This window comes from Buteo buteo, chromosome 10, assembly GCF_964188355.1.
Source record: "Buteo buteo chromosome 10, bButBut1.hap1.1, whole genome shotgun sequence".
Classification (NCBI taxonomy): domain Eukaryota; kingdom Metazoa; phylum Chordata; class Aves; order Accipitriformes; family Accipitridae; genus Buteo; species Buteo buteo.
In genome coordinates, this window is record NC_134180.1 from 26891413 (window position 1) to 26919065 (window position 27653).

Consider the following 27653-nt stretch of genomic DNA (forward strand, 5'->3'; position numbering starts at 1 on the left):
GACAGCCCCGCGGCAGGGCGCGCTGCCTTCCCGCTGCCTTTTCCAGGCCGTGCCCACCGATGCCGTCGCCCGCGCCCTGCTCCTCACTTCCCCGGCGGCTCTGGGGCACCTGCGAGGAGGTGCCCGCGGGAAACCCGCCCTGGACAGCCCGCTCCCGCCCGCCTTCCCGCTCCGGATGCGGGACAGGAGTTCACCTATCTCGGGCCATGCAGCTTTACACTCTCTTCGGCCGCTCACGGCCCGGTCGGTGCCCTGCCCCGGGCGGGCGGTGAGGGAAGGGCCGTCTCTGCCCCCCCGGACCGCCATTTCCCTCAGGGCTCTCCCGCCGCTTCCCCTGAGGCGCCACGAGGGAGCGCACGCGGGCGGCGGGGAGACGGGCGCCCCCTGCCCCGTGGAGCAGCAGCAGCGGCGGCGGCGGCGGCGGCGGCGGCGGCGGCGGCGGCGGCGGCGGGGCAGGCGGGCCCCTCGCTCCGCCCCGGCGGCTCCGCGCCTCCCTTTGCGGGCGGGAGCGCGGCGGCCGGTGGAGGCGGCGCCGGCGCGGTGAGTTGTGGCGGCGCGGGGCGGGGGTGGAGGATCTGCCGTCGCGGCCTCTCTCTGCCGAGGGCCTGCGGGGAAGCGGCCCCGGGGCGGGCTGGGCCTCGCCGGCCCCCAGTCCGAGCTGGGGGTGGCGGGTGGCCGCGTTTGTTGGCCCTCAGAGCGGCCGGGAGCCAGTGCCGGCGGCCCGGTGAACGCGGAGTGCTAACGTGTTAGGGGCGTCCCGTGGCCGGCCACCTCCCCTTTGCTGGAACGCGGGGCCCGTCGGTGAGGGCGGGGGTTTGCTAGTGCCCGGCTGTTTCTGGCCTTTCAGACCTTGTGCTGCAAACGCGGAGTGCCTCAGGTTGAAAATACGCGTGGGTAGAGGGCGTCAGTGAAAGCATAAGTGCGATATAAAGTGGCTAAATGGCAAGGCTGCTGTATGCGGGGAAAAAAGTGATGAAAAATCCCCCACAACCTCATCCCTCTCCTCATTCCATATCGTAGAATTTATGTCTCCACGCTCAGTTTTCTCTGTTCCACGTAGATTATGGAAGAAGAAATGACAAAATGTTCACTACTAGAACAAACCCTTCACATACAGCAGTTTTTAAATCCAGTGCCCTTAATAAGAATACCCAACTTCCCAGAGTCCAGCAATTTTAGCAGCAGTTCTCTTGCCTTGACATGTCATTTATTACTTTTAGATGGTGGGAAAAAAAAAAGTTTTGGAGATGCCTCAGTAAGATGGTACCCTTTCTTTCTCTAAAGCTTTCATCCTCAAGGCACATGCGAAGAGACAGTTGTTCAAAAGCTTCACAAAGTTTGGCTGAAGCATAACATTTTCCAGGTTTGCATATCCAGCAAATATTAAACACAACACAAATATGACGGATTACATTTACATTATTGTGGTGGCTGATGGTCTTGCAGTGTTTCTAGTAACGTTTGTTGCTGAGACTGCACAGTAAAATGAGACTACTTGTTACATGGGAAAAATAGAGCAGCTTAAGAGGTCTGACCACAACTCAAGCTGAAAGGCATTGTTTTTATAGAGGTGGTATAACTGAAGCTCAAAAATGAAGGGACAGCAGCATTCGGCCTTTAGTTTCAAAGGGAAAAAAAAAATCAATTAATTACAAACATGTAACAGTTCATAAAATGCTCTGGTGGTACAGCAGCATCTGAGGTCAGGGTACTGTATGACCAGGAGGCTGGGCAGCTGTGAAGGGAGCACAAGACCTTGCAACTCAGAGGTTGTGTCTGTGCTAGAGTGTTTATAAAGCACAGCATGAGCTAAATGATTGATAGTACACAGATATATTAATAGAGTTCCCATGACAAAGTCTAACTCGATCTTCCAGTCTAGTTTAAGTCACCAAATCTAAGTTTAAACCAGATTAGCAACCAGAATGTGTCTTCCTCCCAGCCCCACTAAAAAACATTTGTTGTGTTGAGCTTTCTGGTAGCCTTCCTTGCTTCTCACTCTAAAAAAAATAAGAAGCTGCAGGAGTAGTCATTTGTTATCCTTTTTTCCCTAACGTGCTCATTTTCCTGTTTTCTCTGTGAGTATGCAAGCCTGAATTCCAGGAGGACTGACTATGACTTAAAGCATGAATGCTTCAGAGCACTGAAAATTAGAATGGGATGGAAAGTATTCCTAAACAGATACGACTCTTGGCCAAAAAGCCAGTGCCTAGCTCCAAGATTGAAAAAAGAGACATTAATAAGACTAAGAAAGAAAAAATTAGTACCTTTTCATTCCCCCACAAAGACCAGTGCATTTTCTGTGTTTGAAGTCAAAACAGGGTTTGCAGTACCTCTGTAGCTGCCTAGCCCTGTGTAACTTCCCTGAGCTGGAAGACACTTTCTATCTGGATGAGAAAAACTTACCTTAGGACATTATAAAACATTTCATGGATGTCTTATACATACTTGGTCATTGCCAAAAAACCATACAGAGATAATAGTTAAGTGTGCGCACATCCTAAAAGTAACAGTAAATAATTCTCTTGAGCCTGTGATATGCATTAACATGTCATATATGATTATAGTGGGAATGTGTGTGTCTGGGGAAAAAAAAAAAGAGTAGGTCTTGCTTTTTTTTGAGATCAGTGTGGGAGACTATCTGGTTATATTGAGGTGTTTGCCTTTACCTCCTAGAGTAGTTTAAATGGAAGTATTCAGTGTTGCAGAAGAGACAAGAAATATTTTTAGAGAGAAAAAAAGTCATAAAAGTATTTTATAGGAGGCTTTTCCATTTAATGGCCAGTAGTCTTGTCTCTGAGTGCTCATGAGTCTGAACAAATGGTGTTCAGCATTCGCTGGAAGAGTGTCAACAGAGATTGAAATGTAGTGGGACAAATGTTACATGCTAGTGCCTTGACTTTCCTTGCTGAGGCTGTTCAGCAAAGTATTGCTTCCATTATGTTCCTCATAAAGTTTTAAGAATTTCTACATTTCTGTGGTATTAAAGGTGGATATCATTTTTTACTTCAGGTATTTCAGGTACTTGCAGAGATTGACCATGCCACGGTGATACAGGTCTACTGCTCCTCATGTTATTTTGTAGCTTTGTATGATTGCCTTGTGTCAAATAATGGCTTGTCAAATACCACACTGTCTTATACTGCAGCATGGCACTAATGGTAGAAATATTTAGAGCTGTTAATAATTTTTCTTACAAAAGTTGCACATTAGTGTTGCATGTAAGGTTTGCAGGCTTTTTATTTCATTTTACTACTCCTCAATACAAAATTAAACAGGCAAATATATGTGTGTTTGCAAGTGTTCACAGTGTGCTGCAAGGGTAGTCCTGCCTCTGGTCTGACCCTGGGAGAATAGCACTATTGTTATAGTCACATTTTCAGATAGTATCAGTATGTTACATAAGTAGTTTTTGTATGCATCCACAAGGAGAGAAATAGAGGCCCTCACAATCTTTTTATTTCATACAGTTATTGTCAAAGATTATGTCAAATATTCTAAGTGTTATTAAAAGTAACTTAAAATGTACTTACATGTCTTTTTAAACATTTATTTCTCTTGTGTCTTTTAGAATATCTGCTGACTAGTGTCAAAGATTTAATTGCTGTTTACTTTTCCTAGTCCTCAGCCCAGCAGAGTTGAGGAAATTGTCAGTGTTTTTTCCTCATAAAGGATGCATCAGTGAATTGTATACTTGCATATTGCTAAATGCAATGGGATTACGTGGGTATTATTGAGGGTCTAACCGAGTTAGCTACAACTCAGTACTGTGTGAGAAGGACCCTAATTTCAGAACTGAGACTGGAATAAGAGAAAGACAAAATCAACATACTTTTAAAACTTAACTCATTCAGTAAGGCATCCTTAAAAGGGAGTGTAAAGAACACTTTCTTGTTGAACTAAATCCATTCTTCTTAATGAAAAAATCATATTTTACTTTGATATTGAATTACCTTCTCTACTTCTGTCTGCAAGGCTTGCATGGTATTTTTTTAACAGGCAATGGCATTCCTTTGTTTCTAATAGAAATAGTATAGTTTTTTCTTTCTTTTTTTGTTTTCTTCCACTTTTCAGGTAGCAAAGTCTGGGGGAAGAGTAAACTATGGAAAACAAAGTTAATAATTATACTGCTGTGGCTACTGTATTTCTGATATAGGTCTATGGGTTACATGTTTTTCTCTTACACATTCTAGTCATTTTGACAATGTCATCCAGTGTATATGTTTACAAATACATTCTGGAAGTAGTTGCCTGAAGTACCAGCTCTTCTTTTTTTATAGTTATTGATTAACAGGGCACATTTTCTCTAGTTAGTGAATGATCTGTTACTCTGCACAGAATGCACTTTCCAGCTGTCTGTTTTCTGCTGTGGTAGGTATTTGATGTTTGCCAAACACTGTGGCAAAACTTAGTATAGTTACATAAAGTGCGCAGGCCTGCCTCTCCAGTGTGACTGGTGATCTTAATTATCTCAGTTTCACAGTACCTGATTTGAAACACTTGAAAATGGAGACCAGTTTTAAAGCTGTGTGACTTTTAAAAATTTGGGCTCTTTTTCTATTTTGTCTAAATTGGCAATTGTAATAGCAATTTTTACTACACAAACACATCTTCATAACAATTTTACCAGATACTTTGAACATTGAGTTGCATTTAGTCTTAATTGTCATTCAAGGAAAAGAAGATCAGTGCTGTCAAATAGAGGAAACCTTCCTTCTGGATGACATTCAGAAACATTTTGCAGCTCTGTCAGTTAAAAAGTTTCATCCTCTATGCTTACAAATGTGAAATGTGATAAGGTAATAATTTACTAGAACTTATTCCAAAGAAACAAAATTACTGAAGGGAAGAGAAGGGGATCTTATCTTTTTAAAATTGCTTAGTGATGTGTAGAAACTCATTCCTGAAATCTGTAAGTTTTTTTCAGGTCACTTACTTATTATGCAGGCATGCTTTTTGCTTCACGAAACTTCTGTTGCCTTGGCATTAGAACATACCAGCTACGAACGGATTTGCTTTCCAGATCCATTAAACTTTCAGCCTCTGCAGTAAGTATTCTTTCAGCTTCATAGATAAAACTATTTAATGCAATATTAGAGACACGCTAATTTTGCAGTGTTGCCAATATATATGCATTATTCGTGTTTTCTTTATTTCTTGTTACATTGATCCAAATATTTAATATCAAGAACAAAATAAGATATTTGAATCAGTCAAATATTTAACCACATTAGCATAACAGAATTTGGTGATTATTGCTTTGTGTATCCTTTTCAGTCTTTAAAGTTACATCTAGCACATATCAGGCCAGAAGGATTGCTTAGTTGTTAGGGCACTAGAGCTTGAGATACAGGAGACAGGTTCAATCCCAGCTTTATCACAGACTTTTGGTAAGACAATTAATTTCTTTGTATCTCAGTTTTCCTTTAATGAAATGAGAGTAGCGGTGCTTCTTGATGCTGCAATAACAAGGGGTATATAAGTATCTCAAACTTAACTTTATACAGAATCTTCTCAATTTCCCAGCTTAACTGCTTATAAGATTTTGAAACTTCATTTTAAGTCTTCCAGTTTTGTTGAGAGGAAACAGAGCTTTGCAAACATGGTAGGTGGTTGGAGGTCACACTCTGCATTGCATATAGAATGCTGGAATGTAAATTGTGTTCCCAGATCAGAACAGGAGTTCATCTAGTCAGCAACTTGGGTCAATCAAGGCACATGTCAGGTCCTTCAAAACAGATGTTCAAACCATTATACTGGACAGTTGTAGCATATTTTGCCCATATGAGCAGTTTACGTTAGCATGCAAGCCACTTTGAAGGTCAGCTTTGCCTGAGTCAGTTTTCATATGCTGTAAGTATTTGTATTCTGTTTAATGGAGTTGGATATTCTCACTAAATGAGCTGAAATCTAATCCTGTTTTTTTTTTATTTTTTTAAGATCTTGGCTTTAGTTGTAGCTTTTGATATTGAATTCTACAATTTAGTTATGCACCATGTAGAAATATTTGCTTCTATCATTATTAAACATATTGCCATTCAATGTAATCACAAGTTTCTTTATATTAGGAAGAAAGATAAATACAAGCAGCACCTGACTTTCTATCAGGTGCTTTCCCTGATAGAAAGTGTTAGGGAAGGCAGGACGTCAGAGCTAGAACTTAATGAGGACATACCTCTCTTGCTTAACACCGATCTTAAACTCATGGAAGTCCTAGCCCTGCACATAGTAATGGCTTGAAGATTATCAGCTGATGACATAACTGGGCTAAAAGAAAAAAGAGTCTTAAGAATTCTCATTACATTCTAGAAGAAAGAATGCTACTTAAGGTATCATTTTAAAATGCCAGTTAATTGGTTGGCTTTCTCAAAGTAATAAGGTGGACCTGAACCCCCCTGTAAGCTGAATCTGTGGAAACCTGAAAACTAATGCAGGTCCAGCTATTCTCTTTTAAAAATAGTTTCAAGGCACAAGAAAAAATAAATAGGAAGACTTGAATCATTAAATATTTAAACTTAAAATAGTATGAGAGCTGTAAGGTGAAGGCTTATTTTAGTTGTCAATACATTTTTAGCTAGGGAAGGTTACATAATGCAGTTAAGATTTACATTATAGTTAATTATAAAAGTCCTGCAGTTGATAAGCCTTTAGTTTTTAGCAAATTGAAACAATTTCAAGAAGAGCTGGTCAAAGGAACAAATTTACCCATGGCAGCATTCAGAAGTCTCATTATTAACTGCAAAGATTCAAGGTGAGACTTCTTACTCCTTGCCGTACAAGAAATACTCTAGCATGTGAAAAAAGATGTGTGTGTGTGTCTCAATCTAAGAAACCCATGTTACTTGTATTTATATAGTACAGCCAAACATTAATCATATTTATCAAGACATACACTGTAAAATTGGATTAATCTTCTAAACCGTATGTGTGTTTTTAAATAGATGCAGTACAGATTACCTGGTCAGAACTCCCTCTCAACCCCCTTTGTTCTATGTCAAGAAGTACAATTTCACCTGTCTAGTTATCTTAATGGTTTTCTTCCTGAGAACAAATAAAAGGTGTCCTGTGCTTGATTCCTCTGGTGTTTGTGTCTCACAGATGAGGTCAGAATCAGATCTGTAAAGACATATGAGCAGAGAAGTATCTGTTTAATTTTATACCTCCCCATTCTTCAAATCATTATGTATATGGTAGCTTCATAACTGTGAAGCTTCATTACTGTGAACAGACTGAGTGCAAACATGTGCCTGCATATTTCTACAATGAGTCATTCCCATTGACTCAAAGTTGAAACTTGGAGTCTAATGGTAATGCAGATATTTTCTTCTCTGAGTATGGTAGCTAGATGATGGGTTTTGAATCTTTCAGACAATAACAATAGCTAACAGTGGTAAAAGTCACTAAAATCAGTAGTTTGACTCAAAGAAACAGGAGTAGCTGGAGTACTGAGGGACTATGTAATTCCTATGTAATTTTTTCCCAGTATCAAGCTGGTTTACAAAGACAGAAATCTGCTTGCACTTTTTTTGTTTGCACATAGAAATTAATCTCCCTCCCCCAACTTTCCTTTCTCTTTTTAGCTTAAAAATACCACAGCTCTCAATAAGTTTTTATCTGCTTTTATAGAGAGTGCTCACTGAAATTCTGTTCTAAAGCAGTTTTCCAAGACCTTAACTGAAGGTCTGAATATACAGCAAAAACATTTTCTGATGTGGTTTTGCTGTGCTGTAAGTAAATGCTTTAAAGCTTTAAAAGTCTGAATGAAAATAGGAAATATCTTTGCTATTTTCCTCTTACCCATCAATTTAACAAATAAAATTACATTGAAAATGCCTGCTTTCCAAATTGGATTGAGCAGGCATTGGGCTAGAAATAACACAGTATTTAAGTTGTGTATCATAGAAAAGAAGAAGAATGTATGTACCCTATTTTTTTCTTTTTAGGTCATCTTTTAAAGTTATGGAGCTAAATTATGCCCCTGCTCCATCCTTGCTGAAAGTTCAGTGGCTTTAGATAATGGTGAATGTGAATTTACGACATTTTTGTGTATTTTCTTGTTAGTCTGAATTCTAGCTATTATAGAAGCTTTAATGAAAGAACATGTCTATAATTTTGTGTAACTAGTGAATTCAGCTGGCAATGGTATATTTGAGAAAGCATGAAGGAGGGTTTGTCATGCAGAATCCAACAATATAGTACTTTGTCTTTCTTAACAAAACCCTTCTGTCTTTCTATTTTGGTCTTGCAGACAATGGCCTTCAGACACAAGAACACAAGACGAATTGAAGGCCTTGATAGCAACATGTGGTAAGTAAAAAGAAAATATCTGGATATTTCAGAAAATGTCTTTGGCTTATATATTTTCTTTCCAAATTGGTAATTATTGCCAATAAGAAGGTACATAGCACTTGTTATCTCTGCTGAGATATATTTGGCACCTGCTTAGAAGCAGTGAACCAAATTCTATTAAAGGTGTGAATTAATTCTTATTTTTGAGCTTTAAATGTTAGGCTTGGGTTTCTCTTCATCTAGTAAACCACGTAAGACAAGTATAAATCTTGGGCATGGTAGTATATCTGGCTTTCAAATATAAATGTTAATTTTGCTGAGTAATGTATTTTAGTTACACTTGATTTGTGTTTACCAAATGAGTCAGATTTCTTTTTAAAGCCATTATACTTGTCTATAATTTAGCTCATTATTTTTAATACACTTTTTTTCTAGGTATTAACTTGGTCTTAAAGCAATATTGCCATCAATGGTAAATATGAGATTTTGTTAGCTGGTGAAAACACTATTTTGGGCTTACATTAGTTGCATGTATATATGTATATATATATATATATATATATATACAGAAGGTGTTTTGTTCATCCAGCCTCAAACTCATTTTTAGCAATTTGTATTCATTTTTGACAGAACTGTAATGCTATGTGGGTTCTTTTGGTTTTGTTTTGTGTTGTTTTGTATTGTTTTGTTTTGTTTTAAATCTTGTTAACATTTGGGTAGGGAGGAAAGGGTAAAATGCAAAGCTTACCTGTGAAGGGAGGAAAAAAATTGTTCAAGAATCCTAACGTTTGTATCTGTCAGGCTACTAGGAACAGTTAATGAACAGCCTGAAACAGTCTGTTGCCTAAAATTACAAAGAAAAATTTACAGCACTCTGAGGTGACTGGATAGTTTAAATGACACCTTCACTTGACAGAATCTAGCCTTTAAATCATTTAATGTGCGTGTTCTAGTTGGGTCTACTTCATTTTGCAGAGAGGGTAGTGTTGAATTTCTGCCCATATCTAGAGTTACTGTGTGTTTGTGCGCATGCACGTCTGAGCACAGTTCTGCTGGCAGAAAACTTATTCTGTGGATGCAGAAAGTCAGCCTTTTATTGGGTTCCCTCTGACTTCTGTGGTTACTTACCATTGTCCCAGCCCCCAGCTCTCCGTGTGAGCACTCTACTTAAACCTGTTTCCACTGCTGTGAATTTGGCAAAGTGAATCACTTTTTTTTTGCCTTTTAATGCTGATGGAGGAAAAGTTAGTTTTATCTAGTACATTAACTTTAAGATTTTTTTTTTCCTTTAGGGTTGAATTTACAAAAGTGGCAGCAGATCCCTCAATTGTTAATCTTGGTCAAGGTCTTCCTGATATATCCCCTCCCAGCTATGTTAAAGAAGAGCTGGCAAAGGCAGCAGCAGTTGACAGACTGAACCAGTACACACGAGGCTTTGTAAGTACTGTGGAACTTGATGGCCCGAGTTCAGTGGAGAACATTCCACAGGGAAAACAAATTGACTTTGCTTTAAATTGGTTTTATCTGTAGGTCATACTGTTATGTCCCAAATTAAGTTGATGTAGTAGCCTTATCTGTTACTAATGAACCCATCCTCTGTGTAGGCTTCTTCAAGGCAGAATCCTTCAGCAGGAGCAAAATGGTAGAGCACATCTTGGATAGACTGTCTTTGAAGAGTCAATTCACAGTTTAAAGAGTGTAAATTATACAGTTAGCTCTGATTTTGGTCAGCGTAAACATGAATCAGATAGGATAATGGTAGAATGAGAAAGAAATACTTTATACCGCTTGAGAGAGCACATCTAGGATCAAGAAAAGATTCACCTATAACATATAGTAGATTTCAGCAGAGATTAGGAAGTGATGAAAGCAGTAAGTTTTTGCCCCTGGAAGATAGTCACTACCCATTCTGTAAGTTGGCTTGTAGAGTTTATGTCTTGAGCTGGGTGTGAGTGTGTGGCATTTATCATTGTCCAAGGCAGGACATTTAAGTGGACTATTACTGTTTTAGTATGACCGCTTCCTTGTTGGTTTGTCTTTCTTTTATTTTGTGGTAAAGATAAACCATATTGCCCAACTGAGAATCATGTGTTAGGATTGCTACAAGACCCTAAGGAGTCTGTCTAATGTTTTTCTAAATGACCATGTTATGCAAGAGTGATAGAAAAACATTGTATAGACAGGTAGGCCAGCAACTGTATTGGTAGTTGCTGCATTATTGCGTCTATATTCCTGTAGCGTTCGCTACATATCAAGGTGCCACGCTTAGATCACTGGTCGGCCCGGACCAGGGAAAGAGACAGATAACACACACAGTGTGAGCGCCAACTTCCGCCTTTTATTGCGCAGTTAATTCCTTTTATACTAACGAGGGGAGGCGGGATTACAGGTACATCACAAGGCTGTGGCTAACCCTCAAACTTTCCGTGACATCGCAAGATCTTCCGAACGCTGAACCCTACATATTCCAACATAACTTTTTGCCTATTCTCTGAGAATCTGCATGCATTAAACTGATGGGGAGCAGCAGTGGCCGGCAGCTCCCCAGAGCACAAGCTAGCACAGCGAGGAGGGTGGAGACCGCCTCAGCCAGGGCCCACTCCCACAGTACCTGAGCAAGGCAGGCCCAGAGATGGTGGCTGAGGTAAGCTCAGGTCACCAGGCAAGCTTGTGGTGGTGAGGTGGACCTGACGTCAAGCCAGGAAGTCAATCCACAGGTCAGGCCCGGCAATGCTAACCATGGTTAGACACAACCCAGTTATCACTGGGCAGGTCCAGGGTGACGTAGCAGGTCTAAGGTCAAGCCACAAAATCAATCCACAAGTAGGGGCTAGGTTCAACAGGGTCTATGGCCAGGTACAGTCATGGCCAAAACTGAGTTGCAGACCAGCAACCCTACTGCATAGCACCTATGTGGAGCCCCTGGACCAGGGGTGCAGCTGTGGGTAGAGGCCCCAGGAGAGGCTGGTCAGGGCCTTTAAGGTCTATTAGGGCACTCAGGACCCTGGCAAGAACAGAAAGAAAAAAAAAAATCCCCAGTGACTGTATCTCAGTCCATCCGTCTGGGTCATTTTGTTTAATCAGCTTTAGCTATGTGCAAAGAATCTCTGCAAGTATGAGATAGAGATAGAGAGAGATAAAAACTCTCTATATAAACTTGAAAGTATAAAGCAATTCTTTTGTGCTGGAAACACGCACAAAAGATGGCTGGGATTTAGTGAACTTCTGGGCTAAGCATTAGTATGTTCATCGCCCACAATAAGGTACCTGAAAAGTCTTTGCTCACCAGGCAGACAAGGTTTTGGAGGAGCCTTGGCACAGGGGGAAAGGTTGCAGAGAGAATGGGCTACAGTCTACCTTCTGACAAATACTCATGGACTGATTCTCTAAAACGATTTGCAAATCAAGCATAAAGATAATTTTTCCAATGCATGCAATTATTCAATATTTACTTCTGTCATTTGGTTCTTTATTTCCAAATAGTTTGATAATTCCCATGTAATTATGAATGTTTGCAGATATATTATACTGTGGATAGTAATTAAAGAGGAATTTTTACCAATATTCCCATATTCAGCCTTTGCACTTCCTCTACAAACTTCTGCACTTCTGTGGTTTTTGAGCAGAAGTATTTGTGGTAGCAAATATGGGAGGGTTGAGTATGAATGATGCACACCCATATAATAATTGAGACATTGTCTCAGCTTTCTGTGTGCTTGGACCTCTCATTGACTGCAGGGCTATGGCCTGTAGAGTGGCCTAATGTGACTTGGGTGGTGCAGCATTCCTGTGTAGCTGACACACTCATGGCAAGAAATGGCTGTCATTTGAATCAACAATGACTTGTAAGCCTTAATTTATGGTAATGTTTTTGTTTACAGAACGGTTCATGATTTTATGCCTTGAGTGTGGAGGTACAATGTTCAATATTGTAGAGAAGGATTTTTGTTATATAGTTGTGTTTTCTCAAGGAGCTGTTTTCTATTTCTACCAAGTATCCAAAAAGAAAAAAGATTTTCACAGCAGGAAACCTGTAGTCTTCCCGAGTAAACAGAGTTGTGCCTTCTTATTTCCATATTATATATGATCTTTGTTGCATGTTTGTTTTCTTGTTCTTTGCACATTTTGAGAAGAGTATGTTAACCGCCATGTTCCTGTAGGGGACACAAATGCTGAATGGTTCTCTGAGATTTGGGATATGACTATATAAATCATCATTCTGATCACAAGTGCTGTTTATCACCACTATAAACAGATTCCCCTTGCACCAAATAATTTGAAAGATAAGGAAGGAAACAGAAGGAGCTTCAGACAGAAATATGGGCAGGTGGGAAAGAGACTCTAAAGGAGGTGAGGATGAATTGGTGTCAGAGTATTCCCTTGTCTCCTCCTGTCTCTTGTCCTAGCTCTCCTACAGGCTACCTGGAGCTAGCCTGAGATGTGATAAGAAGATAGAAATTAAAAAGCATCAGATATACAAAAAGAATTTCCTAGTAGATACAAATAAGTTGAAACCACTTTTCTTCCCTAATGTGCTACCTGTTAACAGCCATTAACACTGAGGGCTCATCTTGTATTTTTCTATTTCACAATGTATTATTTTGATATATGTGGAAAAAACCCAAACATAGGCTTTGTACATTGTCAGGAACACACCAATCATTTGCATGTTTGCTTTGAACAGGGACATCTGCCGCTAGTGAAAGCCTTGTCTCAAGTGTATGAGAGAGTTTGTGGAAGAAAGATTGATCCTCTCACAGATATCCTGGTGACCGTGGGAGCTTATGGATCTCTCTTTAGTACAATACAGGCATTAATTGAAGAGGGAGATGAAGTAAGTTTTTATTTGAAATATTCATGTATACTCACTGAAATGAGAATTTGCCTGGTTTTTATTTGTCCGTTTTTAAAGATAAGTTAATGTTGGGGCTTCTTTCTGATCTTCCTTAATTTGATTTGTTACAGTTGCACATCTTGCTTGATTTCAGAAGCTGTGATTAGGAGACTATCCTTTGGATATCTTCCTATCATTCACCAACTTACAAACCCCTTTTTTTCACACTTACAGTACCTGTAGCAGTTTCTTTATCACTATTACTGTTAGGTGACACAATGCATACTGATTTCGTATTTGAGAAAACTTGTGGGCTGTTGTGTGCAACAGAAGACTAAGGGTGGCACAAAGTGTTGATGGTGTTTGAATAACCATTATCAAGATCTGTTTTGGGCTGTTGCATGGTAGCAGCATAGGTAGCAGCAGAGCAGAAAAGTCCTTTAAAGAAAGGATTGTTAGTTTACTGTGCTAGCTGTGATGATTCATCCCTTCACTACTGATGTCTGCCTTTTTGACAGTGATACTAAAAGTAATTTTGGGGGGATATTTTTATCTGTAATAGACAACAACTTTTTGTGTTGTCATGCATTTTGCTCTCAGTGTTTTGTTGGTTTCGCTTGTATAATGTATTCTTATCTGTATCTTTTCTTCCTTTTCTGTTGGGGTTTGTTTGTTTGTTTTCCTATTATCTAGCCTCTATGCAATTTTCCTTGAATTTGTCCTCTTCTTCTACTTGAAAATTTTCTTCTGATAAAATTTGAAGACTTAAGCTGTTTTACTGAGATTTCTAGATACTTGGAAATCCTGGACAGAATTAGGGCAGCTGTGCTGTGGTTCGACAATTTGCTGTTGCTATCTCCCATCTTTGCATCTTTGCCTTGCACCTTCAAATCTGTGTGCAGGAGACAAACATTCCTAATATTATATCTTAATAGCTGTAATGTGTAACTATAGAAGAAGAGCCTGTGTAGGTTGTCAAAAATGAGTAGTGCTTATCACACTTAGACTGTTGTTGCAGTATGTGACTGTTGCATTTTTATATGATGCTCTAAAAGGAGGAATATTCTGCAATGTTAGATCAGGATGGAGTGCCAGAAACATTATCAAATTATACCACTGAAGTAAATCTGGAAATAAGATAGTATCATGTATGGTAAATTCTGTTTCTGATACTGATGATTGTAATTTCAGGTAATAATAATAGAGCCGTTTTATGACTGTTATGAACCAATGGTAAAGATGGCGGGTGCAAAGCCTGTTTTTATCCCACTGAGATATGTGAGTAGCTTTTTAAAAATTATTTGTCATATAAAGTGTCTCATCCATATTCAGTACAATTTGATGAACATCATCTACGTGATGCTTTTCTGTATAGTTTTTCATAATATCCAATTATATAAAAATTAGATAGATTGCTATAGTGTAAGTCTGAGGCAATGATAATCCAAAGCAGATAGAATATTTTATTAGTGTTGTAGAAGGTAGGACAATGTTTCTCGTTTACTTTAATTTGTGCATTCTGAAAGCTGATAAAAATTACTTTTTCAGATGTCATCAGAGAATGTTTTCAGTGCAAAATAAGGGAAGGAGGATCACATTTCAGTGCAATTTCTGTGTCTGCTGGTTTTCAAAAGATTTGTTTTGTGATCCTTTCAGCAGCTCCTACAATGACAGAATATAATTTCTTTTCCAAAATCTGCTTACTAAATAAGGAGCGATTATGCAGTAGACATATTTGCTTTACATATGAGAATTACGGTTTCCTTTATTGGTAAAAAGGAATAAATTTGGTATGGGTGAATTTTCAAATTGGTACGGCTGGCATTATGCTGGCAGTTTGCAAGGATTATTCTGGATGCAAAGTATTGATCCTGTTACCATTGTCTTGGGTGCCTGGCAGCCTTTCATGGGGAGGGCTGAGGAGCTCTTTAGGCAGGACTGTTGCATGAACACCATGAAATCAGAACAGCGCGGAGGGACAAAACCTCCAGGACTGCAGTGGGAGTCGGTGAGACTGTTCCTCTGGGTGCCCTCGTTCTAGGGACATTTTGAATGATGGGGTTCCTCCAAATATTTTCTGTTTCACACCCGTGTTTTTGGTCTGGCCCTCTCCCAGTAATGTGCAGGTGTCAGAAAGCTAGTGAGGCCATGCTCTTTGTTCTCTGTAGCAACTGGCCCAAACTTCTGTTGTTCTTGTGTAATACCACAGCAACTCCAGAGCCTCAGTGGTGCAGATTTTTTACTGTTTGGCCGTTTTCATATCGACAGGGAGGAGGAAAAGACCTTGAATCTCTCTCCTGTGGTGCTCAATCTTTCCAGCCAAGCATGCACACACTTGTTCTAGTGTCTGGGAAGGCTATAAACTCTCCTGTCATGTGACTGCGCTTCCTGCATTACACACTGTTACAATCAGCATGTGTGTAACCAGATCCTGGAAAGGAGTTCTGGGGAGGCTTTCAGACAGACAGTAGCCAAGAGAGGACAGCCACTGTCATAATAACTTACCTTGCTCTTAGCCTCCCTGCCTGTTCCTAGAAGTGCCTTCTCCCAGGAGAGCAGAACAGATTGGATAGGTTGTCAAGTATGGTTATGAAAGTGTCTGAGGATGGTAAGTTGGACATCTCTGTTTAGGCTGTAATATGTTGTATTCAAGTAATGCATAAATTTATTGTTGGGTTTTTTTTTGTTTGTTTGTTTTTTTTAGAAAAATTATGGAAACTCTCCCTGTAGTGCTGATTGGGTCTTAGATCCTGCTGAACTTGCAAATAAATTTAATTCCAAAACAAAAGCAATTATTCTGAATACCCCGCACAACCCCATAGGCAAGGTAACAGTCCTGCTTTAACATTACTGTAATTTCAGAGTATGCCTTAAATCCTATGATTAATGCATTGTCCCTACTTTCTTGTATCCCAGGTGTTTACAAGAGAAGAGCTCCAAGTCATAGCTGATCTCTGTATTAAACATGATACCCTGTGCATCAGTGATGAGGTGTATGAATGGCTGGTGTATAAAGGAAAGAAACACATTAAAATAGGTACTGATTTTTTGTGGCATCTCAGAAGTGGTTGTGGAAAGATGTAAATGTGCCTCTCGGAGATAATGGTTGCTGGAAGGAGCTCAAACTTCAAGCTTTGACTATTATACAATGTTTAGACTCTAAGGAGGAGAGCCCTTCCCTTTTCTGAAAAATATTTTAAAGAATAATTTCCAGATAGGATTTCCAAAAGCCCTTAAGTGACTTTGGAGCAGATATCCATAGAAACCAGTGGGACTGATGTTCATAAATTAGTTATGATCATCTGAATATCCCATCCTTATTCAGTTACTTTGTTGGCCATGACACGTATAACTGCTGTTCATGTATGTATATTGGACTGTGCTTTGCTGAAGAGCTAATAGAAGGAACAGGGATTAAAACTTCCTTCTCAAAGCATCGTAGAGATAATCAATGAGGGAAATGCATAATGAGGAACACAATTATTTTTGCTCCACTACCTGTAAAAAGAAAAAGAAAAGAGTATAAAGGTTAGTGTGGAGATAGTGCATGAACACTGTCCCTCCAAAGTGCAGAGACAGTGTTAAATAATGGACATTGAATTCAATGAAGTAAGTCACTGCACAGGCAGTGTGAAAGCATGCTAAAATCTTCAGGCAGTGTTGCTACAGGGGTAAAGCACCATTACAAGAAATCCAGAAAACCAAATATGATGTTATGTCCCTGTACCTCTGTTTTATTTCTTAATCCAAGTTTCACTGAAGTTAGCGGAACCCTCCCATTGTGTCAGAACAAGTGAATCTAGTGCAAGTTACTGAACTCCTTCTGCAATCCTATAATTCTACAGCTAAGCATTTATGTAAAAGTTTCTAATGTGATGGTCTTGTTTTGGATCTGCTGACGTGTTTGAGCTAGCTAAAGTCCAAAACTTCCTTCTTATATGTACAGAGGTTTTGTTTCTAATGGTGGCAACTTGCATGAACTTTCTGTTATGAGGTACTTATTGTCATAATGAAGGCACATATTGGTCATATGCAACAGAGGCATCTAGGTGAGATTAAACAGTGAAATCAAGAGACAAATATAACTTAGACTTAGCATTTTTCCTGGCTTTACCACTGGCTGAATGTTGAATAACTTTGCTTCTGTGCTTCAATTCCATATATGTAGAGTGGCAATAAGAGAACCTTTCCATTAGTGCGGGCTATATCATTGTAAAAACTTAATCTTATAAATAATAAAAAGGAAATTTTATCTAAATGACCTTGCAATACTTATTAGCTCAGCTACACAGTTGCTGATCATACAGCTGCAGTACATTGATTGTATTGGCCATGCATAGGCTATGAGTCTGTTTTGAAACTGGCCTAATTTCATGGCTGTTGTGGTGCCTTAATAGTGATACCTCCTCGAAGACCTTCAGACATGGGAGAAGGGTAACATCACACATTGGTGTGATAGTAATCCAAGTAAGTTTATCCTAACAAGGTACATACAGTAACTGATCATGTGTGGCTTATCATGACCCAGTTGCAAAGTAAAGTGAGTTAAATTAAAGCTTTCTTTATGGGCTTAGCAGGTGGTTCATGCAAATAGCTGTCCTCAGAACCAAAATCTCTGTGGGTGGTGTAAGGTAATCCATTTTCCTTTGCGATGGCAGCAGGTCTGAACACTCATATTGTCAGTTACACTTTGTCTTTGTGGACAGGTGGTGAATTCTTAAGGCATAGTAACTGGTTTTTGTTAGTATCAGTATTGTCATTTTAATGCTTCAAACCAAAATATTTCCAGTTGAACAAAAGGCATTCTGTAGTTTAGCATAAAATTTAAAAATACTGTGCAATGATAATGCAAGTTAAAGCCTGGACAGTTAGTCAGCTAAGTTTCGGTACATATTCTCTAACAGATCCCATGATACCATCTTTAACTTTAGTGTTATAATGACTATAAAATCTTCAAGGTAACACTGTAACCAGTAACATTATTTCAGTAAAAGAAACAAGATCTGCTCTTTTTAACTTAAGTTTCTTAGATTTTTTTTTTAAGTCTACAAAAGATATTACAAGAAAAAAAAAAAATGTTATTTCACTATTTAAAAAGTCTTGTGTTTCTATATTAACCTCTACATATTCCATCAAATGCAGTGACACTTTTTTTGTGAGAGATGCAAAATGGATATTGCAGCAATTTACACGGTCTGATGGTAGTTTCTTAATACAATTCAACAGGGATTGCTAGCCACAGATCATAAAATTAGTACAGTCTTTGTGCTGCCACTGAAGCAGTTTTCTGTAGTGTAGAGCACTTCATCATGTTTCTCATCATTATCTGACTTCCGTAAAACCGTGGACCTCCTCTAAGCAGTGATTAGGGTTGCACTGGCAGATTTAGAGATTGCATCTCATAACTGAGGATTCTGAACAAGCCTCTCAACAAGCTGAGTGCCATCCCAGGTAACAGGCTTATTATATGTGTTAGTTTGCAGTTCATTAGCTTTTAAATTGTGGTCAGACTTGGTTATGGTGTCATATAATGATGTTGCCATATGGCACAGAGGAATTTCCTTCTCTATTTAAAACTTGGTGCTTGTAAAAGCAATGGAGCTGCTTCTTCCCCATGCCCTTTTGCTGCTGCTATTGTTTGAAATGCTGTTACATTCCATCTCCAAGGTCGAATTCCTATGACTGTGGCAAAACAGTCTCGCTAGAGGGCATTAGCTTTGAAATTCAATTCTTTTTGCAGTCTGAGAGCGCTAGTTTGGTTGCCTTTAGGAAGTGATCTATACTCTTGACCTAGCTAGCTAGAAGATGCATCTGTTCAAACTGCCTTTTTGTTTTCAAGGTCACAGAGCAGTTAAGTGAATATGGGTGGGCTAATAGGAATATGAGTTTCTTTCTTGCTGTTTTGTTTCTCGTCTTGGCAAGTATGCTCAAAAAAATACAATACATGTTTTCAAATAACTGCAAAGACTTATACCATGTCTAATGCAGATAACTGCTGCAAAAACTTCCTTATGAAATTCAGTGGTTTTATTTGGAAAATCTTTGTTTGTTGGTCTCCCTAGAGAGGGGATTTAACAATTGACAGATTCATTGGTAGTGGTTCTAGTGTACAAATGAGGTGGAGCTGAATGTTGTTGACCACTGCAATTGCAGTAGTAGTATGACCTTGTCTAACTTTGTCTCAGACTTACGTGTGTCTTGATTTATCTGTTTATGTTGAAAATTAATTAAGTTTAAGAGTCCAAATAGAGCTCCCCTGAAGCAGTGTACAGAAAAAAAATTTACAAACTATAGGAAGAGACCTTTGCTCTGTCATTCCTTGGAAAGGAAACAAAGGATTTTGGTCTCCTACCAGATATAAATACAGAAACAGAGATAGACCTCCGTGCATCCCTTAATCCTTGCAGACATCCTTAGCTAGCTGCTATTGTCAGTCAGTCCCAGGCCTGTTCAAATTATATAACAAAACATTATTTATTTACTTAGTCCACTAGTTTTCTGATTCTTAACGGTGTTTGGTTCTGGCTTAGAAGTCTTAGTAATTCTTTTCTTTTTCTGATGTCTAGCCCAGCCAGTTACACTGAACTGGGCAATTCTATTAAAATGGCTTGCAGTGCCTGAGTTAATGTTGTATATGGTGCTATTATCAGGCACCAGAAATAATGCTGTCTTGAGATGAATGGGTAGTCACTTCTTAGATCATATCTTTCTTATGAATATGCATTTTAGCTGAGGATAACTAACATGTAGTTTTCACAAACCGTGCCTCTCTCTGCCTGTTCTTTCTCCTTTCATTAGACCTTACCTTCTTTTCATGCCAAAAGGCATTGGCCCATATATCTGTTCTCATTTCTTACAATTGCTATAATTTTAGAATATTCTTATTGCTTGCTTAATATGCTGCAATGATGTATCAACATACAGCTCTGAGCTATGGGCAGTACAGTTTTTCTAACTACGTGGAATTATGTGAGTGCACCTGTACCCAATTAATTTTATTTTCTATACAGCTACGTTGCCAGGTATGTGGGAAAGAACAATAACTATAGGAAGTGCTGGAAAAACATACAGTGTAACTGGCTGGAAGGTAAGAAGAATCAATATAAAAGAGTTCAGTTATATAAATAACAGAATGCATTTATTACACTAAAAAAGCCTCTGTTTTTATGACCTGTCTTTTGAAAGCTTCTGGCAAATCTGTGTGTCTCCAAAACATGAAGATAGCATTCAATTGGAGCAATTACCTATCTTGAACACCCATGTTTTAATTCTTGTCTCTTGATTAATATGCTCTTGTGAGAAAACAATACTAAAAAAATAAACACAGTATGATTTGTTCAAAGCCAGTCAAGATTCTTGAAGGAAGATATGTATACCATATTTTAACTCTCCAGTTTGGTGATGTTTTCAGATTGTGATAATGGTATGTTTTGGAATGGCTTATTTCTGTAAAATATTTAATGATAATATTTTTCTTGATGTTAAAATGCATATCAGAAAGTAAACAAAAATATTTAACCATTTGGCAACTAAATTCCTTCTTCTTCACCACCTGTGTTCAAACTGAACCATGACATATATGATTCAGTAGTGAACTTTTGTTTTATGCTTAAGCCACCTTTGACACAGGAGCTTATGAGATGGAAAGAGTCTAAAACAATTAGGAATAGCATTCCTAATAAATGCTCAGTTTGTTTTCTAACCCTTGTTATATGAAGAGTTGAAAGTTTGCTCAGTACCTTATGAGAGATAGGGATAAGTGAAACTATAACTGATGTCTCAAATCTAGACTTTTTTTAATGGCATCATTCAGCAACCTTTCTGTAAACCAACTTTTTTCTTAATTCTTTATCAAAACAAATTCACTACCAATTCTTAAAATAGAAAAACTTGAGATATTGGCTAACAGCTAATTTTAATTCTTTGTTAATTTTTAGTACCACTGCTATAAGTATAACATATGCATGCTTTCTTCCCTTAGCTTGGTTGGTCTATTGGCCCTGAGAACCTGATTAAGCATTTGCAAGTTGTCCACCAAAATACACTGTATACTTGCTCAACTCCATTACAGGTAGGTATAGATGGGGCAGAGGAGGTTATTTTCTGGTGTAGCAAAACTGTAGGCCTCACTGTAATAAAACAATAGTCACAACAATGAATTTTTAGTTGTCAAAATATATATTCTGGGGTGCAAGAAGAGGAGACAAATTTGATCATTTCACCACATATTTAAAAAAAATAATAATCACAATCTTGCAGATTCTTTCTTCTTTCACCTACAAACTCCTGCTTCTTGCATAAAACATGACAATCTTAGTAGTTTCCTAGCAAATACAAATAAAAGTTGTTGCAATAAGGTCTTGTTTTGCTAAGCATTATCTCTGTCTACTAGTTTCTAGTATTCTGTGATACATTATTATCAGTAATTTAAACTTAGCTTCAATTCAGATTGTAAACCTTTGTGTCAAGGACTATGAATTCTGTATATGACTAGTGCCTAGCAAATAATGGGTGCTTTGGGTGTTGCCACAGCACAAAGTAGCAAACAAATTACACACTTGGACATAGCTTGTGTAATTTGTGTATGCTGATTTGCTTAATAAGGCCCAGAATCGAAGAAAAATCCACGTGATTTCAGTAGGAATTATGTGTGTCTGTGAATTTACTGAGTGTCCATGAGTACTCTGAACATTGATTATGTTTCCAGGAGGCTTTGGCACAAGCATTTTGGATAGACTATAAACGCATGGATGACCCAGACTGCTATTTTTACTCACTGTCTCGAGAGCTGGAAAGCAAGCGTGATCGGATGGCTCAGCTACTTCAAGAAAGTGGACTAAAGCCTGTCATTCCAGATGGAGGATACTTTATGATTGTTGATGTTTCTACATTAAGTTAGTATAAAGTTTATTAAAAAGGGTGTTGAAAGCAAATATAGTTAATCTGAAAATGCAACTTCCATTTTAAACTATCTTCTCATTTCCTGTTTGTGTAACGTTGTCAGAAGTACTAACTGGCACTGAAATTTTGTCTTTGACCTTAGCCTGGGAGGTAGATTTTATAAGCTTCAGCAAAGCCTTTGTTTGTGATCCTAACTACTGTCCGTGTTTTACAAAGCTTTGGCAAGGTTTTAGGGAGGATAAAGGAGGTGGATAAAAATTTCTATTTTCAAAAGGTCTATGATGATGAAAAAGTTTGAAAGCCAAGCACCCAGTTTAATATCCTGAGTTCATACCATTTGTACTTTCCCCTTTCTGGTTTTTTTTGTTTGTTTTTCTTATTCTGAAGTCATACCCTGAAGGCTTTTTGAGGCATTCTGATTTCCAAACACTGTAAAATGCTACCCAAATTTACAAAGCCTTTTGGAAATTCAGGTTATGGTAACTTTGGAGGAAGAATTCCCACAGGGGAGCATTTTCTAGTCCCACATTTTTTACTACCTGGTCCTAATGGCACTTGTCATTCACACAGAAATGTTTAAACACAGCTGGACCTTGCAGTGCCACCATGTCTCAGAAAGTTTTAGATACCCCAGTTTCACAGATTAGAAAACTGCAGTTGCAGTGTTTATTGCTGTCCATGCAATAAATATACTCTTCAGTACCCTTCATTGCCCTGATCTCTCAATAACCCAGACTTGAGGACTTCTTGGAGTACTGCATGGCTTTCTTCCAAGCTACATGTCTGAATTTGCTTTGAATGGAGAGCAAGCGCTCAGGTCAGAATGGAAAGGTTCAATCTGTTGCCGTATTTTCATCGTTACAGTATAATTTTTAAATTACATTTAAAAATAAAAGCATACGTCTTTATTATGAAGTATTAACTATAATGAAGTGCTGTTAATGAATGCTTTCCCAATGGAGTCTAGGAAATCTTATAACACGTTTGTTTTAAATTTAATTGTTTTAGATGTGGATCTCTCTGATGTAGATGAGAAACAACCTTATGATTATAAATTTGTCAAATGGATGATAACATCTAAGGTAAGGTGTCTTAGTCATACTCTAGGTTTAGAAAGGCTTTTCTATTGAAAGCAAGAGCAGTGCAACCGTATTTATTAAGTAATGTATTAGAAATATTCCATTCAAAATATTACTTGGTGTTTATAGTAACTCCTGATAATGATGTGGCTAAAATATTGCTAAATATGGTGAAAATGTACCCTGTAGGTTTGTGTTATGTCCCAGCACTTTTCTTTCAGTATACTTAAATGCTAGTTGTACAAAAGTACCTTTGAAAAGTACCTAAGTAATTTGAATTTAGTTAAGTCTAGCTAGCGCATACAAAACTGAACCTTGTCTTTCCCTCACATGTTGGGAGGGAGAGTTCTAGAAATGGAATAGTAAAATCATCATGCTTAAAACATATTTTTTTTTACATATATAAAATAAGCAAATAAAATTTCTGTTTTATGTTTCAGAAGCTGGCAGCAATTCCTCTTTCAGCATTCTGTGGTCCTGAGACAAAAAGGCAGTTTGAAAAATATATACGTTTTTGCTTCATTAAGGTAAATTTGTGTCCTGGGAAGACTTAAGACTCCTAAAAATCAATGCAGTATAGAAATCTGCGAAAGAGTGATTGTTACATTTTGCCCAGAATCTCCTGAGTTGGATGGTTTTAGGAACAGAAAGTTAGCTTGGTGTAAAATTCAGCACAAAGTAGCTTCAGCTGTCTTTTTGCTGAGGGGCTTTAAGCCATAAATGTGGTGGCATGGCTAAGGGCAACTGGCAGGAAACAACTGGGCGGGTAGGCCTTTTTTAGCTTACTTGATTGATTTTTAAAAACATACTTGACCAGTGGGGGCAGTGAAAATGAATGACACAGGTACCACTATCAATTAAGGTGAATTCTGTAATCCAGAACAGAGAATAATTGTATAGCAGAGTGGTATACCTCATGCCTATTCAGTTTCCAACAACAAAACCAGTGACCAGGTCACCTTCAAGTTTAGCTCACTTACCTGAAAATACATAGGGTTTCACATGAGCTCCAATTACAAAAGAAAAAAAGGAAATTACCTTACATGTTTTTGTGAATTGGCTGACTTTTGCCATTTTGTGAGCACCTCCTTTTCACATATTTTTCCTCCTGTTAAATCTGTTCTTGAAAAAACTGAAAGACTTTGGGGACAGATACATACACTTTTGATAAGCTCGCAGCCCTAAAATGTTTCCCAGTTGTTCTGTAACAGAGTCAGCATAATGGAACGTGTGCAACTCAACTGTTCTAGTATAAAGATGGGAGCCTTAGCTTGAACCAGTAATGAAGGGGAGTTTCTGCTTGTGTTACTTAGTTCTTTTGATGAGGTATAAAGACTATGATACAAACTAAGCCAGTTAACAACCAGGATGAAACTTGCTGGTTGTAAATGTGGCTTGCCCAGGATAAACAGCACTAATCATGTCAAGTTAAAGACTATTTGTATGACTCACCAGGTTGTAGCCAAGCCATACAGCTGGCCAGTGGATAGATTACCCATATTTAGAGGGATTATGTTTAAGTAGTTCACAGCATAACTTGGTTGCATGGAGATTTAAAAAACCCAACTGTACACATAAAGATTAGGGAACTATGCTAGCATGTCTCTGAGTATAAAGCTGCCAAGTACATCACTTCATAAATGCCAGGCATTTATATAAGAAGTATTGCTTTCATTAGATTTTATAGTATGAATGCTGAGAAAATGTTATATTTTAAATATATCTAATAAATATTTGCAAGGAATCAGCATTGAATTCTTTGTGTAGTCTGGATCTGTAGCTATAACTGTTAATGAAAAGCTGACTGACAGGTATTTACAGGATGCAAGTGAAGCTGCCAAATATTGATTTGGGATGATACAATCATGACTGCTACTCTCTTTTCAAGAACTCCATACTTGCAGTAATAGTGATATTCCTTGTTTTGCAGAAAGACAGCACGCTAGATGCAGCTGAAGTGATCTTGAAGAACTGGAATAAACAGACAGCCTGATTTTTCTTATTAACTCTTCCATCAAGCATAATTATCTAATAGTAGGGTTTTTTTAATTGCAAATTTAAGAACAAATTACTTAATACAGTACAGAGTTAATACGGCATTGTAAATAACTTTGTGCTGCCACCTGCTGAGGAGTCAAAACGATGATTTACTGAAATATGTATAATGCAACTCAGAAGTTATTTTCAGTCTTTTCAAAATCATTTATGTTTTTCCTAAAAAAAAAAAATAATCTATGGGATTCACTTGTTTTAGTGAAAGACAAAAATTTGTAGGACTCTGTGTAAAAAAAATGGATGATATAGGAATTTTAAAACTTACAAGAATGAAGTGGGAGATGTTTTTGGTATGAGGTAGAATAGGAATGAGGGGTGAGACTTAAACATTGTGGTTTGTGAAACCCAATAGCCTGCAGTGGAGGAAAATTAAGATATGCCTCATATTAGATAATTGTAGTGACTTTCTACATACATACCTACCTGCCCTGTCCATGCACAAATTTCATCAGTTTACATAAAGTGACTGAGTTAAATCAATACAGTGTTTTTACTATAGGCAAGACTGAAAAGTGCTAAGTTGCATAATTACTATTTTATTTTCCCACAATAGTCATGTGTGCTGTTCTGAAAGTATTCAGTCCTCAATAAAATTATAAAAGTGGCATCTAGAATAGGAATTCTATTTACTCATTTCTACCTATTTATTTATTACATGGATGAATCTGCAAAGCAAAATAGAAGACTTTGCTTTAGAGGCTCCATCACAATCGGATGTACAGTGACATAATTAATCCTGTCACCCTTTTTCTTTCCATGTTCACAACACCAGTGACTTCACACCAAACTTACTTCAAACTCTTTAGATCTAGGGGGACCGTGGGAGATGGGCCTAATATTGTGCTGTGGAGCTCAACTAACTTTGTTTCAAGCTCAGTTGATGAAGGACTGTTTGAAAAGAGATCAATATGGAGAATTCCTTTCTAGTTGCCTCCTATTTCAGTTCTCTCTGTGATCTTTTCATCTGTGGATGGTTTTCCCACTAGCAGAAGCAGTCCAGGTAGGTAACCTTTTAAGGCTGTGTGTTATGTTCTCCATGTTGATTCTATATTCTTCCCACAGGCCTTATGGTGGAAAGCCTGAACAAATTCAATAACTAGTTTTGCAAAAATTTTACTCATTCTGTGATCACACAGCTGGAATCTTAACTGAATTCCATCAGACTGTGACCATGGGCCTAAAAAAAAGCATAGAAAATGGACTGTGAGAACAGCTGCTAGGCTTTTTCATTAGTACTTCTTGGTCTTGGGCTTTTGGGAGTCCAGTAACTGGGACTTCTGTAGTCTTTGTAGCTGTCTTGCACTGCCATTCCCTGAATCTCACCAGAAGATGGTTGGCTGGTATTTTTAAGGTGGTGTGTAGTCTTCATGTAGAAAAATCAATTGAGTAATTAAAATGACTTAACTGAAATTTCAGCATGAATTTCATGTGGAATTTAGTACATTAAATTCCTGGAGGAACTATTTTTTTTAAGATACTAAATTTCTGTGAAATCTACACTATTTTACAAGGAGTTTAAAATCTGTTTATGTAAGTTGCACTGGAGAGCAGTGCTGTTGCAGGAACTAAGAGGGGACTGCAACAGTCTGTTGAGCTGCATGGTAATTTGGGAAAGAATGTAAAATAATCTATTTTAATTGAAAAGTTTTTTTATAAAATTAAGCAAATTTTTCTAGCATAAATACATGGTAAAAACACAGGCTTCTGTGAAATGTTTGCATGATTATGTGAATCAATATTTTCTAATTTCTTACGCCTCTGAAATGATACAAAATAATAAAATACTTGAATTTTGGTTTCTTGTCCTTGAAACAGGTGCTTCTCAATGCAATTAAACCTTACGCAAGTAATATTATTTTCATCATTGTTATATATAAAAAGTTGTGAAGATAATTGCATCATGCTTCTCTTGAAGTTAACAGCTGCAGAGCACAATTCTCTAAGTATTTTTTAAACCTTTATTTCTGAAATCTAAGATTTCCCTGAGACAGCTGGGTTGTTAGCATGTGAACACATACATAATTGGGTTATGTGGCCTCAAAACAGTAGTAAGATATTAAGGGTTCTTCCATTGACCTCTCTTTACAATGTTTTCATGCTCTGTTAAAAAAAAAAAAAAAAAGAAAGAAAAGCTCACTGCTTCGAATAGACTTGATGTAACATGCTTATATTACTCTCACTGGCAAATGGGACACCCTGTGTAAAATCAGTCTAGAATATGCATGAAAGAAAAATTATATGCAGGGCTGAAGCGGAAATTAAGAAAACTATAGCAAAATAGTTTTTCCATTGTTACATTTGACTGTTTCAAATATTTCATTAGTATGCCAATAACTCACCTGCTAAAGCACCTAATTTGAGTTGGGGCACACAGGTGGCCAATGTTTAAAGATAGCTCTGCATTGTGTAGAGGTGCATACCCTTACTCATGTGTGCTGGTTTGGGCTGGGGTAGAGCTGATTTTCTTTATAGTGGCTAGTATGGGGCTGTGTTTT

The 27653-nt window shown here is 38.1% G+C and overlaps 1 protein-coding gene across 9 annotated transcripts; it reads left to right on the forward strand.

The window, feature by feature from the left end:
* Positions 1–425: 425 nt before the first annotated feature.
* KYAT3 (kynurenine aminotransferase 3) lies at positions 426–26953 on the forward strand. Of its 9 annotated transcripts, none has more exons than XM_075039061.1 (15): positions 427–540; positions 3013–3057; positions 4918–5048; positions 8240–8307; positions 9582–9726; positions 12974–13123; positions 14315–14401; positions 15828–15950; positions 16040–16160; positions 20134–20210; positions 21105–21194; positions 21831–22017; positions 23033–23106; positions 23544–23630; positions 25034–26953. In XM_075039061.1, the coding sequence occupies exons 3-15, from the start codon at positions 4950–4952 to the stop codon at positions 25094–25096; spliced, it is 1371 nt and encodes a 456-aa protein (XP_074895162.1). In that variant the 5' UTR covers positions 427–540; positions 3013–3057; positions 4918–4949; the 3' UTR covers positions 25097–26953. The 9 variants fall into 9 exon arrangements, with proteins under 9 accessions (XP_074895170.1, XP_074895162.1, XP_074895161.1 ...); XM_075039060.1 differs by having other exon boundaries at positions 4928–5048; XM_075039063.1 differs by having other exon boundaries at positions 4948–5048.
* The last annotated feature ends 700 nt before the right edge of the window (positions 26954–27653 follow it).